The sequence below is a fragment of the Pholis gunnellus genome, assembly GCF_910591455.1.
Source record: "Pholis gunnellus genome assembly, chromosome: 1".
NCBI lineage: Eukaryota > Metazoa > Chordata > Actinopteri > Perciformes > Pholidae > Pholis > Pholis gunnellus.
Window position 1 is genome coordinate 6,010,181 of NC_136528.1, and position 15,705 is coordinate 6,025,885.

General features: G+C 44.4%; 1 protein-coding gene across 1 annotated transcript in view; it reads right to left on the bottom strand.

Moving 5' to 3' along the window:
- samd4a (sterile alpha motif domain containing 4A) overlaps positions 1-15,705 on the bottom strand; it is a 43,761-nt gene that overhangs the window by 11,130 nt on the left and 16,926 nt on the right. Inside the window, exons 3-10 of the mRNA XM_079160056.1 lie at positions 8,377-8,985; positions 4,840-5,127; positions 4,430-4,533; positions 2,914-3,000; positions 1,558-1,804; positions 1,379-1,464; positions 821-939; positions 298-496 (exon numbers count right to left, since the gene is read on the bottom strand). Coding sequence (XP_079016182.1) covers positions 298-496; positions 821-939; positions 1,379-1,464; positions 1,558-1,804; positions 2,914-3,000; positions 4,430-4,533; positions 4,840-5,127; positions 8,377-8,985 — 1,739 coding nt within the window. The remainder of the gene's footprint in view (positions 1-297; positions 497-820; positions 940-1,378; positions 1,465-1,557; positions 1,805-2,913; positions 3,001-4,429; positions 4,534-4,839; positions 5,128-8,376; positions 8,986-15,705) is intronic.

The window sequence follows — 15,705 nt, forward strand, 5'->3', positions numbered from 1 at the left end:
GCCTTTAAATGTAATCCTGCTGGTCTCACTCCCCCGTCTCTCCCCTATCCTGCTGGTCTCTCTCCCCCGTCTCTCCCCTCTCCTGCTGGTCTCCCTCACCTGTCTCTCCCCTCTCCTGCTGGTCTCTCTCCCCTGTCTCTCCCCTATCCTGCTGGTCTCTCTCACCTGTCTCTCCCCTATCCTGCTGGTCTCTCTCCCCCGTCTCTCCCCTATCCTGCTGGTCTCTCTCACCTGTCTCTCCCCTATCCTGCTGGTCTCTCTCCCCCGTCTCTCCCCTATCCTGCTGGTCTCTCTCACCTGTCTCCCCTGCTTGAGTCCGGTGGGTGTGCTGCTGGAGCTTCGAGGTGTGGGTCCCAGCAGCCCCCCGCTGCCCAGCAGGGGCCGGGCTCCAGGCAGACTCCTGGAGGGCATCTGGAACTGCCGTAGGCTCCTCCGGGCCGACACGCTGCCTCCGACACAGCCAGCGGTGGGGAGAGAGTTGGACTGACCGAAACGGCTGCAGAACGAAGCGGGAATCACGGAAACATAAAAGAAAAGAAAAGCTTTAGCTTCCATTCAGATTAAGTTACCATGGTATGAGAGGTTTATCTTTGTTCTCGCTGTGGTGATAGATAAATCATTCTCTCACTCACTTATGTCCACATTTATGCGATTGCAGACATGTCAACAAAGGAAAAAACGAACTTAATGAAAAGCGTTGCTGCATTTAGCACCGTACTCTACCACTCATTTCATCATTTAAACACATCTGTGCTCTTTTCTTACATTATTAAAGTTAAAGTGTCTTCGTCACAGACAATGAAAACTACTGTGTGTTCACCTCCTCTGCGATCGGTACCCTGCTAAGTCGAGGAGGGTTTTCCTTGGAATGGACCGGAACAGCCTCTGGACCTGTTGTTTCCATGACAACAACCTCTTCTTCTGCGTCTCGGTGAAAGACTGACGGAGGGGGGGGGAGAGACGAACAGGGAGTACAAATTTCAAGTACAACAACTGACCGACATATCTGAATGATGTCTGAATATGATGCATTTATACTATAAAGATGATGAAACTCAAGCGCTTCAGGGAGACAGAGAGAAGTCTGGATGACAGCATCTCTCTTTAAACTTGATATCCGTCAACATTTTAATTTAGTGAATTATTATTTTAGCTGAGGGCTGAAATACGACGCCATAATAAGACCATTGTAGGTAACAACAAACCATTACGGAGCTTAGTTTAGTTTAAACTTTAAATTCCCAATGACTGATATAAGTATTGTCGGTTCCGAGTACATGTATGTGCTGTGTGTTTATGTGGTATTAATGTGGTGAATCCCCATTTTGACATAAGAAGTGTGTAGAATCCAGCAGCGTGTTCCAGAGTGAGGGGGTACCTCATGGATGAGGCACTTGTCGATGAGTTGTAGGTAGGAGCTGATGTTGTCCTCGTCTGACCTCGACACCAGTAGCTGGGTACAAACTGACGAGGATGGAAGTAAAGACATTAAAACAAAGAACCTCTCTCAGTTCATGAAAACTATCTCAAGCGAGCGTGCTGGTGCACGTGGCTCACCTTTGCCCATGACACGAGTGAACTGGCCGGGTAGATCCCCCTCGGCGATGACGCTCGCGCCCGACTCCGCCTCCCCTCCGCCGACCCCGGACAGGTGGGCGCCGGGCGCTGCGCTCTTGCCCTCGGGGCCCAGCAGGTGGCGTTGCAGGGAGGCCTCCTCTCCTCCGATGAAAGCCTTGATGGGCGTCATGATCATCTGGTGGAGCTCCTGCAGTGGGGCGCGCAGATTACTGCCCTCCAACACATCCTGGTGGTGGGTAATGAGGGGAGGGGAGAGGAGAGGAGAGGAGGGTGTAAGGGAGGAGCCCAGCAGAGAGAATGAAGAGTTTTGTGTCATGTTGACATCTATCGAAGCCACAGAGCTGGTGTGGTATTTACAATGAAGCAGCTTCAGGCCCCGATCACACCGAGAAGCTTAGCTAGAAACGTGTCGCCCACAAAACCATTGCTTTCCTCTGGTGCTGGGCGCCTGGCGTGAGTTTTTTTTAGACGCGCTTAGAAGTTAAAATATTCTCAACTTTTAAGTGTGGAGTCGCACCGCTCGTATACGTCATGCAGCCAATCAAATCTTTACTACTTTACTACTGACTCCCTGTCTTGACGCCGGTAGCTGTGGTGGGGCTAGCTAGCTAGTTAGCTGTGAGAGAGCTACGGAGTATAGTGAGAGGGAGTTCACATCTCATGGGTTAGGGTTTAATGCAGGCTACAGTAAGCGAGGACATTATCCATTTCCCAGACCACACTCCCATGTGATAGAGCAGAGTATAAAGTAATACATGTGGTCTTCCTTCACTAATTGTGTCCGCGTGCATCATATCAATCCTCCCTGCCACCCTTCACACAGCAGCTCTCTACACGAGTCTGTGTTAACCCAAAATACCAAGCAACGGGTGTCTTGTTTCCCCCGACCCTTCCGATGCAGCGGAAACACATTTTTAAATGAAGCGCTGGTGAAAAGGTTATGCCTGAATTTAGCTGGCCCAAGAAGTCCCTCCTGTGGTGTGCCCTTGAGGCCATTGTCTTGTTTTGAAGGCTGACTGGAAGGTTGAGGCGTGGGTGGGTGCGAAGGGGGGGGGGGGGGGGGGGGGGGGGGGGGGATGGGTTTAAATTCGGAGCCCAAAACTCTCCTTCCTGGATTAGGTGTTCCCTTAGCTGCCATTTCAGACACATAACACCGACTGAGAATGGCCACCCTTCTCACTAACATGCAGGAAAAGAGCTGGAGTCCTGTGGTGTCCTCAGAGGTTACAATCACCAAAATAAGACTTCCAAATAAGTCCAGGTAAGACTAGAAGCTGTTTGTGTTTGGTGTCTGTAGATGAAGAGGAGAAGAGGACGTGGTAATCTGTCACTGACCTTTTCCAAGCTGCGAAGTAGGTTCTGCCTCTCTTTGAGCTTCAGAATGCTGATAACAATCTTGTGCCGTGCTCCTTTAGTGACCTTCTGTTGGAACAAAGAGTTTTGTGTCAAACATTGATTTGCTCATTGTCAAAAACACTATAAGCGCTCCACATTCGTTCTAAACAGTTTGATCAGGGGTCTTAAGTCCAATCAGAAGAGCCGATAATGATGATGCAATGAGAGAAGACGATTTCTGTGCGTCCACTAAAATGGTTTGAGGAGTTGTGAGTTGCGTTTCCCTCATGGCTCTGCTCTTCATACACACCTGCCTCCCGTCGACTTGTCTACCTGCTGCATCTCTTCATCCGGCTCTTCATTCACTCCTCAGGCCGAGCTCAAACACTTACTCTAGTGATAAACAGGAAGGCACTCCAACACCTTAGATATACCATAGCTTTATTTTGGTGCCCAACCATCATGGCTTTAGAAGACACCACAAATACAGCTGCGATGGACTTAAGTTTCATTTAATTACAAAATAAAAGGTTCCTTCTCCTGAAGCACAACTCCAGTTTTCCATCCAGCCAAAAGAAATCCACACAAAAGGAGGTCATTGTACTAAAGGAGGACGGCCCTTCTGTCCACGTAGACAGGATGGTAAAACAAAAAGCGCAACTCATTCTCAACTTCACCGAGCTCAGATTCACTTTCTGATTCTTAGAAATATTAAATATCAAAAAGCCTTTATTATTGTGGCTAAATCAGTTAAAAAGAGCAAAGAGGCATCAGGGTATTGAGCAAAGACACGGGAAGCAATCACATGACCTGATTGAAAATAATAATAACACTAAATATCACGAGATGATTTAGTTTGCTCCCAATCTCCTATTTAGCAGCTTTAATATACAATGCTGTTGCGAATAGCTAACTATATAAATAATGCTTCAAATACACTCTCCGATCATCCAGCGAGCGTTGATCGGTTCCAAAAAATCCGGCTATTACAACTTCTTACACGTCCCATGAAGAGCTGTAGCTGATAATCTAGATATGTCTAGATCACGCCGACAGGAATCAGTTATCACACCTCAGTGAAGCTCAGCATGTCTCAGTGCAGCTGTGCAGTATTTGCGGGTCGGATACCGAAAGAGTGAGCAGCATCTGGAGGAAGTACAACAGCTTCCCGGTGAGTTTGTGTTAATTTTAGCTGCATCCTCCGTTTCAGAATAAACTCCTCAAACGTCTTTAAGTAGAAGCACAGCGATCTCTACGCAAGTCCTCCAACATTTAGTCCAACATTATCAGCTTCAGCTGATCAAAGCTGGCTTCATAATCACATCCCTTTGCAAAACTAAGATCTTTCTTTTTATTCAATAGCAATAGAGTAGAGTGCTGACATATTTTTGCTTGGACTGTAAGAACCTCTAATATCTTATTTTCTCTACAAAATACATTGAAACTAACTCTGTGTGTGTGTGTGTGTGTGTGTGTGTGTGTGTGTGTATTTTTGTATATATAATAAAACATGTGCCTCTAGCTGTTCTTCAGTCAGCGACATCATCTCATCGTAGGTCATCGTGGAGAAGAGAGCGGCGTACTTATGGAGACGGAGACTCTTCAGCCAGGCAGGAACATCTGGGAGAGAAAGACAAACCAATGATTATAATAACTATTTAAATGAGCCGCTTGAATTATGACAGTTTCACACAAACCACATTGTTTGTCTTTGTTGTCAATAAGAAAAAAGTAAAAATACATTTATTACGTGTAGGTAAAATACACTTACCTACACGCAAGTAATTTTACGTGTAGGTAATATTTCTGAAGTTAAAATGTCGTTACACCATTGTGAAACTAATTGTAGTAACTTTGTGTGACATGCCTCCACTTTGCGATCATAGTTTTTGTCCTACTAAGTGCGCTCTGGTCCTTCCTACTCACCCCTCATGCCGCTGCCATCATCGTGGAAGGTGCTGCGATGGAGGCCCAAGCCTCCTCCTAAGCCGGCCTCCTCCAGGTGCTCGCTGCCTCCGCTGCCCGAGGAGGCGATGCTGCTCTGGGGCGAGAGAGGTGCGTGGTCGGGTGCCGGGCCTCTGGCGGTCCGCAGGTCCTCCTGGGACAGCCAGACGTGGCCCAGAGGCTGGTTGCTGGGGCCGCTCATGGGAGGCGTGAGGGACACAGAGCGCTTCAGAGGGCTGTGCTGCTGGCTGCCTCCTCCACTCGTCAGGGCTGAAAGACAGCAGGAAGACCAGGAGCAGGCTGTTAGAGCTCGGGTAAGACTGGAGGAATCAAACCGGGAAAAACGTGGTTTACAGTAATCAACGGATTACCCAAACACTAATGTATAGACTGAAGCTGGACTGAAACAATACGTCAGTTAGGACTTATCTTACCTACAATGTAGATTTGCATTAATTCAAATATATGCGTTTTCACTTCATGAAAGTTTATTGTAACATTTTGTTCGCCTAAAAAATGTGTCATCCAGCGATCGGTTGTAGTCTTGCGTCACTTCTGGTTGCAAAAAAAACAAGATGGCGACGGTAGAACTTAAAAAGGTTACGGTGACTACGATCACTTCTTACATACAGTTAACGGATCACGAGAACAACATTTTAGCATATAATGTAATAATAAATACAAATAAAAAGTAAATCAACTTTCAATAAAAACATTCAAGTCAGAGTGCAACGCTGGGAAAGAGGAAGATTCATCTGCACAGAAGGATCGGCTCCATGTTACAATGAAGCACTAGGTTTAAACTAAATAAATGTTCCTGTTCATCTACTATGTGTGTATATATATATATATATATATATATATATATATATATATATATATATATATATATATATATATATATATATATATATTCACTCAGGTATTTTCGCTCGGTCTGGATCTACATTCTCTCCTTCACTTGCTTGTTGGTTTGGAGACTCAACCGGGAAGCTATGTGCAACACATTCCCGAATGAGGTAGAAATATGTTAAAAATTGAAGTTTTACAAATAATATATTTTTTTACCTATTCAGCAAATAAATAAATCCACTTCCAATGAATCTGTCTCTTTGATACGTCTTTCTTTCTAGAAAGAATCTTCTAGAAGACACATCTTCTCTCCTCATTTCTCTATTAATAATAATAAAATGTGTGCACCTCAGGATGAATTCATGATGGATGCCTTCTTAGGTCAAACCAAAGTAACTGTTACTACTGAAATCCCAGTATCTTGAAGCCAATAGAAGCAGCTCTCACATCACTGAAGGAGGTAAACAGGAAGAACAGAGTCGGAGAGCTTTTAGTGTCGCCGCTCAGACGGGGAGAGCTGCCACCAACACTCCAGACTCTCTGCTCCTCCTCCTATATGCGGCCCTCTTACTGTTGCCGCTATGTATAGGACTTCATGGGCCCTGTTTAAAATAGGTGCCCAGCTAACATTACAAGTTCCAGTCCCTAAATATTAGCCATTTTCCCTAAATACAGTCTCCCACAAAGGCTGCCTTACAAGGGAAAGGATGGGAGGTACGGGCTGCTGTGGCTTGGACTGTGGCTCAGAGTGGTGGTGGTGGTGGTGGGGGGGGTCAACAGGATGTGGTGTCAGTGGCTCACAGGTTTGATGTGGTTGGACGATTATACCCCTGTTATCACCATCGTGACTAGACGAACACATTGTGAAGGGATGGGAGGAGGAACACATCTTCATCTGACTTTGCGCACCAAAATTCAAGTGTATTCAAAACTCACTTTCACTACTGGGGAGAAGCACCTGCTGCTGGTGTGTTCAGGGGTAACTCTCGTTTATCAGGTCTGAGGTTCTTCTGTGTGGGACCGGAGCTGCTAGCGGTGATCAGAGCTTTAAATATGTCTTTATTTATAAACCCTCAGCTGTTTCTTTCATCTCCCAGAAAAGAAAAAAACACAGAGCCCTTGCATTTTTGTCTGGAAATATCCTGCTCTGACCATAGTTATGTTCAATTTCAACAGCCCTGCCCTCTCTGTGTGTCGTCGTCCGCCTCACACAGCCTCTGTAGTTAGTGTCTGTTCAGAGTGTATTTAGCGTGTTCAGAGTGTATTTAGTCTGTTCAGAGTGTATTTAGTATGCTCAGAGTGTATTTAGCGTGTTCAGAGAGTATTTAGTGAGTTCGGAGTTTATTTAGTGTGTTCGGAGTGTATTTAGCGAGTTCCGAGTGTATTTAGAGTGTTCAGAGTGTAATTAGTGTGTTCGGAGTGTATTTAGTGTGTTCAGAGTCATCGTAATGATCCAGTAGTGTGAAAAGTACAGTGTGGAATATTAACTATCCCACAATAGCCAATGAGAGCAAGCTGAAAGGGAAGCGCTCCCAACCAACAATTAGCCGATTAATCGATCGAAAGTAAAATAATCTCCAATTATTTTAATAATTCATTAATCGTTAAAGTAATTTTTAATGCAAAAATTACCAGCCCCAAATGTGGAAATTTCCTGCATTTCTGTTTCATTAAACTGAATCTCTTTGGGTTTTGGACATAAGACGTATAAAGACGTCACACTGGACTGTGAGAAACTTGGATGGACATTTTAAAGACCAAACTGATCATTTAGAAAATAATCGGCACGTTAATTGATAATGAAAATAATGGTTAGGTGCAGCCCTACAACCACACGTTCCATACATGTTCCTTGCTACCGTTAGCTAACGTGATAGTAAGCTAATGAGCCAAGCTAACATTGACTACCGCTTCAATGATAAATGTCTGCGTCACCCTTCATCTCTAAACAAGCACCAGATATTTGCCCGGTTATTGTTTGAGTAATGTTGTGATTGCCATGTTTGGTAACTTTGGAGAGCACTTTGTGTCTTTAATGGAAGTATAACGATGTGAACCAGCGCGTGAAGAGAATTTAAAAAATACATTGTTTATCTCCAGATGTTTGTACTTTATTTCAGTCATTCTCCCTCCAGCCAGCTGACACTTTATTTAGGTTTTTGTAGTGAAATGTATCAATAACTCCTCATTTCAACTTCACCAATCAGCAGTTCATCGTCCACTGCGGTCCTTTCAAAGCGAGCGACAGGAATAAATAGAAGTTCCACGTGTTTTTTGACAGCGGAAGGTTCAATTATTATTATAATCCAATCGAGGACAGCTGATACCAACATAAATTCCTAGCATTTGAACTACAACAGAGAAGCTCAGAGAGCCCAGTGTGTCTGAGCGTGGGCATCAGAGAAGCTGTCATCAGGCCAGCCCTGAGTAGGAGGCTTTAATCACTGCGGGTGATCTCAGTTGGTCCAGTGGTTTGGACCACCTTGACTTTAGGAGTACACAAGCGAGTCTGGGTCTGAATAGCAGCCTATCTCACGTCTGAAAAGTTAAAGGTAATCAAAGGAAATAAAGGAAAGGAAAGGAAAAGAACTGTGAAAAGAGTCTGTGCTCTAAAATCCATGATTTCTAGAGCACAGAGGCACACAGGACAGAGGGAACATCTCTTACTGGTGTTGCCGCCTCCACCGGTTCCCACAGCGTTGATGGTTGCCGGCACAGAGGACGATGGGTAGAGAAGGAGGTGCCCGTTCTCACAGCCCTGCTGCTGCTGAGGCCAGCCTCCGCCCAGCCCCGAGTCCCTGGTGCTCTGCCACCCGTTGAGGCGGTCGTCCGAGCCGTAGCGCTGGTGGTGGTGTAAGGAGTAGGGGTTGCCTGATGAAGAGGTGTTAGTGGAGGACGAGGAAGAGCCTGATGAGGAGAGCGTAGACGGAGGCGTGGACTGGTGGTGGTGGTGGTGGTGGTGGTGCGGGCCGGAGGGAGGAGGCCTCTCCAGCGAGTCCCCCCGGGCAGCGGCCCTCTCCTCCAGGTGGTTGAGCCACAGTGCCAGGGCGGAGCGGTCCTCCAGGGAGGTGGCCGGGTGGATGAGGGCGTAGGAGAGGAGCTGGCGAGACTCCTCCAGGTGGCGGCCGTGCTCGATAGTGTGGGCCAGGATGCGTGGCAGCAGGCGCATGTACTCGCCTTTGGCTTCGACGTTGCCGGGTTTGAGCAGCGGGAGATGGGTGAGGACGAGCGAGATGACGCGCTCCTTAGACTCGCCTTGCCACTGGCTGATCACCCCTGTGGGAGGAGAAAGAAACACACTAAGCATCACAAACCAATAACACATCATATATACCAACAGTAGGAGTGGATACCTGTATTTGTATTGAAGCGTTGGGTATGTCCGTTGTGCTGCATTGTATAAATGAGCATAAGCTGCAGCCGAGCTCAGAGGGTTTATCAACAGGTCTTATGATGGATCATTACTAGGGTTGGGTACCGAAACCCGGTGCCAATATGGCACCGGTACCTATACGACCGGTACCTACCGGACCGAAACGCAACGCAGATTTCGGTGCTTCCTTTCGGTGCCTGAGCCGATTGAAATACTTTTTTTAACACTACTCTGATGACTCCGTCCTGGCAGCAGGTAACGATAGCTACCGTTTGTATAGCTACAGCAGCTAGCTAGCCATCAACCTTTTAAAAGAGAAAATGCCGAAAGGTAAACGGTCAAAAGTGTGGCTGTTTTTATTTTGAAAGTCCATTGCTCACTGGCAGCGGTGGAGGAATGGAGACTACTGGACATCGCTGCGGTAAAGTCAGCAGACACTCAGGTCTCCGTGGTCAACTCAGCAGACACTTACATGTTAGTGACCTATACGCTGAAATTCACGGTAAACGCATTCAAACGGTACAGATCGGGAGCGAGCGAAGGACTTTGAAAGTTAGCGGAAAGATTTAACGTGAGACAACATCCGGTTTCTTCAGAGAAACATCCGGTTTTCAGAATAAGATGCCAACAAAGTATGAATTAAATTGACATTAAGTATAAAACATGCTACCTGCATCTCGTGAGTTAAAGGGAAAATACACCTACATTGTGCGTAAGTGTGTCTTTATTCTTTGATCGCTGGGTAACCATCATCACCTCTGAGTTACAGCATTATATTGATGAACAGTAGAGCTGCATTCACATGCTCTGACTCATGAAAACACAACACACGCATTTTGGTGCTGAAACATGTTATTCCTGTTGCACAGCAGTGGAACGTTTCACATGAAGTCACACACTGAGCACAGATAGTGAAGAGATATAACTGCTACTGTGTAAAGGGAATACTGCTGTTAAAAAGAACCTTATTTGTTTAAAGTGTTTGCAAACCAAATGTTGTTGCACTTTTGTTCATATAGCAGTACTTTTAAAATAGAAGTGCACAATACACTACCTTTGAATTAATTATTGAACTTTGCCATAACAATGAGATTAATCGCAAAAAAACCATGCGATTAATCGCGATTAAAAATTGTAATCGTTGCCCAGCACTAATATGTATAGTATACTTTAAACAGTTAAATATATTGTTAAATTTGAAGAAAAAAAATTTGACTTGGCAATAAAAAAAGTATCGGTTCAGGCACCGTTTAGGCACCGGTATCGTTTTAAAAGTATCGTTTTAGCACCGGTATCGGAAAAAACCCAAACGATACCCATCCCTAATCATTACAGAATCAGAAATACTCAGATTTACATCACAGATAATTCGGTCTTATTTTAGTGATATATTCATTTATTTACTATTGACATTATGCCCGTATGTGAGTGCCTTAACTGTTTTAGTAACAACTATGGCCAATGAGCAACTTATGAATGTTATAAATAAAAAAATATTTTCGGCATTTTCCCTACTGTAAACAGGTAACATTATGTTTAGTCCTTTCTGTGGACCCAGGGACCAGTTAATGAACACTTATCAATAAACAGTGTGTACCGTTCCACCCTGAATCAACAGCGCTCCACAGAAAGTCAAACCTGTGCAGTGTTTGACAGAGCGGGTTAAAATGGTGGCTGACCCCGACTGGACCACAGTGATGAACAGAACATCTCTGGATACGTCGTCTAAGACTTCAGCGTCACAATATCCAAGGTGGTGGCAGAGGAGAAAGTAACTGACGGATGGACGGATGGATTGGTGAACACATGTAGGGCTAAATATAGAGGACGCAGAGATGACGTCAGGCTCTCTGCGCCGTCATCCTTCCATTCGGCTCTTCCTTCAAACAGCCAGCTCTCTACAGTGCGGATGGCGGCTGCGCTCCTCTATACATAACCTGGAGGTCATGAAGCTCTATTGTTGTCCAAGTCAGTGGGCCGCTAGGAGCCCATTCCTATCCCCATAGACCGGGGCTATAGATACCAGCCGGTCAGGGTGACGGCCACACAAATAGAGGCAGGACGCGGGTCAGCCTCACTTCCTGCTTGGGATGTGTGAATCTGACCACTCTTAACCCACCAGGTCTAAATCCGACATATGAGGTGAAACTAGAAAATGCATGTGCCGGCCCTTCTGTCCAAAGATATCCCAAAGTCACGGTCCACTTTCTGATGCTGTCGAGTGGACAGCTGCAGCTCTGACTGCACAGATGGACGACCACAAACCCAGAAGCCTTCAGAACCATGTTCTTATTCATGTCAGCTCATGAAGTATAAGGCTGGATCCTACGTACAGCACGGAACTATGAAATAATGCACTTACATTATAGATATCAATGTCAACATACACAACCCTTCAATAACTGTGTGGAGATTAAATTGTACATAGACACTGCTTCTCAGTAGCTGTGTTTTTTAAATGTCATGTTCTTTTTATATTGTTGAGATGAGGTCAAAGACAATCCATTAAGATGTCCCACAGACTGTCTATAAGAAGAGGACGTAGTCGTCACCCATTGGTTTATGGAATGATGTTTTAAAGCCTCAAATTCCGCAATTTGGCCGTCGCCATCTTGACTTTAGTGACCATATTTTGACTGTGAAGGAGTGAGTCAATCACTATGTAGCCCAAAGCATACTCTGTTTTATGGTCTGTTTGACACTAAATGGACCATCATTTACTAAATGAACATCATGCTGTATTGAAGAAGACTTTAAACTAGAGATTGAGACCATAAACTCATGTTTACAATGTTTACTGAGGTAATAAATCAAGAGAGAAGTAGAGTCATTTTCTCATAGACTTCTATACAACCAGAGGAGTCGCCCCCTGATGGACGCTAGAGAGAATGCAGGAGGTTGCCGCCTGGTTTGTCCATTGAAATTATTTGATCAATCTATATATTGTGTAATAAGTTGTGTATTGGCATTGGCTATTTGTACCATCAACAGTGCATCTATAATACCACAAAAACCTGCAACTTCAGGCTTGGTTTCAGATCAAAAGAAAACGTTTCTCTCAGAACACAAAATGGAAAGAAACACCAAATGGCTGAATCTCACAAATTCAGAAGATGGGAACCTAACTACCTAAAAAATTCAACAACAGAATTAAAAGCAAAAAAGGGAAACTCCTCCTCAATTTGCCCACTCCTTTTAGGATTCTTTACAACAAAACGGGCCCTTTTTTAAAGAGGAAGAAGAAGAAGACCTTCAGATCCAGTCTGAGTTGGTGACATGAAGGAGACAGACTACGGTCAGAGTGATGTAAAGCACAAGGAGAGAGGAGGAAGGAGGGAGGAGGAAGGAACTAGTTTGAGAGGGAGGGAGTGAGGTGTGAGAGGGGAGTTACTCCTCTCTGCTCTATGATGATGTAATCCATTGATGATGTAATCCATTCCTCTGAATGAGGCAAGCCTCGGTCCATCCGAGAACAGGAACTGTTCCATGATTTAAACTCATGTATTTCCAAAGGACTGGAAAACATTTAGACGTAACATAGAAACCCTGATGAATACTTTTAAGAACTTTCAAACATCACGTTTACGGTAAAACATTTGTTTGACAGTCTAAGAAAAAACATTTGTCATCTACACTGAGACAATAAAAAGGCCTGACTAAACATTACTTCATTTTAACATTAACAAGAGTGAAATGTCTGTGAAAACACTTGACATTACCTCTTTATGGTACATTTGTTGGAAGTAGAATGAAGTATAAATGTGTGGCGTTAAGAATTGAAGGAAACATCCCTGATCATGGAGGTTCTCTGTCTCTCGTTCTCTGAAAGTATTCTCAGAGATTCTCCCTCAGACATTATAGAGGTCTATAGATATAAACATCTATAATAATACTCGTGTAAAATACCTAGAAGATGCAGAGATCACTTTAAACATTCAACTCGCATAACATTGACTTGTAATTAAGTAAAATAATCAAATATGCTTAAACACATAAATGTTGAGGGGGATTATTCTCAGTTGCCAAAGTTACCTAACAAGGAGGCTTACATGAATTATGATCTGTTATAATGTGTTTGACTATATTACCACAGGACAGATACCAAATAATTCACAAATAATCAAGTTATCCATTGATTGATGTTTGTGTCAGAACGGATTCTCGGTAACTTACTAGATCAGACAAATAACAGCCAACATCACTGAGACAAAAAGATCAAAAGTGAAGAGGAAGTAACTTTTGATCAGTAGTATTCTGAGTGTGTTAGCTAGAAGCTAGGTCCTGTCCTGCTTTAGTAAAAAGAAGACAATGGCTGGAATAAGGTGTGAAAGTTCAACACCTAGAAGTCAGGAAGCTACTTTAGGCTTATTGACCTCTTACTCAAAGGTTGGGAGGTTGGGAGGTCAAGGAGTCGGCCTGGGAGGAGTTCCCTCACAGCGAACAAACATGCAGCAACTCTCACCCTTCAAAGAGGGGTCACAGTAATGGAACTGAGCACAGGTCAAAGGTTAACATCTAGGAGAAATTCTGGGCTGCCTAGAACACAAATGGACCAGACACAGCGAGTGACTGTGCAGGTGTGAAACCAACCAATCCTGAGTGGACGGTAAGAAATTTACAATTACAAGAAAGTGCAGCAAACTCACAACCGGATAATCCATGAACTGTTCATTAATACTCTTATTCACGCAATAGAACAAGGTTATTAAAGTGTATCTTCAGCTCCAAGTCTGAGTCTAACTTCACCCACTGACTCATTGAAGGCAGGGGACTGACAGATGAAACCACGCCCACTTCCCTATGACAATAAATATGACAGCTGTAGTAGCTTAGAAAATAGCAACATGGCATGAATGAATTTGAATGGATTTACTGTTTATCAGACCATAAATGAGACAAGAGTTACAGCCCACGGCTCCGCTGGGATACTACTCTGCCGGGAGGACAGCCGGCGCCAGCACGGGAGACGGAGTCACCATCTTGGATTACGGCCTTCGACATGTTGTTTTTTTCACAACCGGTGAACAGAAGTTGCCATATCTGGACTGAGGAGGAGTGACGTAGAGACGCTGTATACGTCTCTGGTAGAGACCTGTCAATCACTGTGTAGCCCCGCCCTAAAGCATACCCTGCTTTATGGTCTGTTTGACTCTAAATGGACCATCATTTACTAAATGAACATCATGCTGTATTGAAGAAGACTTGAAACTAGAGATTGAGACCAAACTCATGTTTACAATGTTTACTGAGGTAATAAATCAAGAGAGAAGTAGAGTCATTTTCTCATAGACTTCTATACAACCAGAGGAGTCGCCCCCTGGTGGACACTAGAGAGAATGCAGCTTTAACACATGAAGCATCGGCTTCACTCTGCAGAAGCGGAGGTTACCGCCTGGTCACAGCATAGGAAAGCACATTGCTCTTGTTGGATCATTAACACTGATTAACCACATTTTGTTCCAAGTGTTTCCATTTCCAGTCTACAGAAAGGAGAAAACAGGTGTCGTGTTGAGCCATTTTCAACCATAAAATGCTATTTTTTTATAAAATTGGTACGAAATGTTAATCAGAGTACAGTCATATTATTTAGTTGACAGCTTAAATAACACATTTAAGTGTGCAGTGCCTCTTTAAATTCAAAATGAACAGGATGAGGAAGCGTTCTAATGCATGCCAGACTCTTTCCCACCCTGAGCCTTGAGGGGAAAGTAACCTCATCCAACCGGAGTAAAAGGAGAAGAAGGAGGAGGAAGAGGAGCGGAGCGGTTAAACTGAGGTTACAACACTGACACAGTACAGAGCTGCCTCAGCGATACCAAACCCTGGAGCTCCCTGGAGCTTCTGACTCAGAGCGTTACTGTGAACTTCACTGGAACGAGGAGATTAAACGCCCACCTCTGAGTATAACTGAATATAACATAAAATACATCAGTGTAAAGTCATATTTAAGCATGCGAGTGCCCCATGCAATGTGACATGTTCGATACAAAACATACTAAACTATGCAAAGTGAGAGAAACTCAACGTGAGGTATTCCAACGAACGATAGGTTTGTTATTTCGCGCCAGACAGACAGACAGAGAGAGAGAGGCATGCTGGGAAGTGATGAATCACATCAGCATCATTGAGGAGAAACAGTGTGACATACACAAACAGTACAACCTCAGACACAGAGACTCATTTGTTTCGGGTGCTGACACAGCACTTCCCTGCTGGTGAACTCTGTGCCACCCTGCCCAGGCTCTGACACCCTCTCTGGCACCCAGACAAGGGTGCTGCCCGACAACCGCCAATGAAACCGCCCACCTTTCTCTGCACAAGCTGCTGTCTGTGCTGAAGAAAGTACATCAGACACAGAAAGCAGACAGACAGATGAGGTGGTCTGTGGGGGGAATTGTCCTGGTTATTCCCAAAAAAAAAAGAGTTGTAGAGCACTGTGACGCCTGGTGGATATTTATAAAGTAGATAAACACCTCACATGAAATGAAGCCTCTGAAGGAGGCTCTGACATTTAAAGCTGCTTGTTGACGACGACACATCAGCTGAGTTTTATAACAACAAAACGTACATTTGGTTAGTTATTGAATGGGATTCTCGTAGTGTCCACAGTCTGATGGACAAAT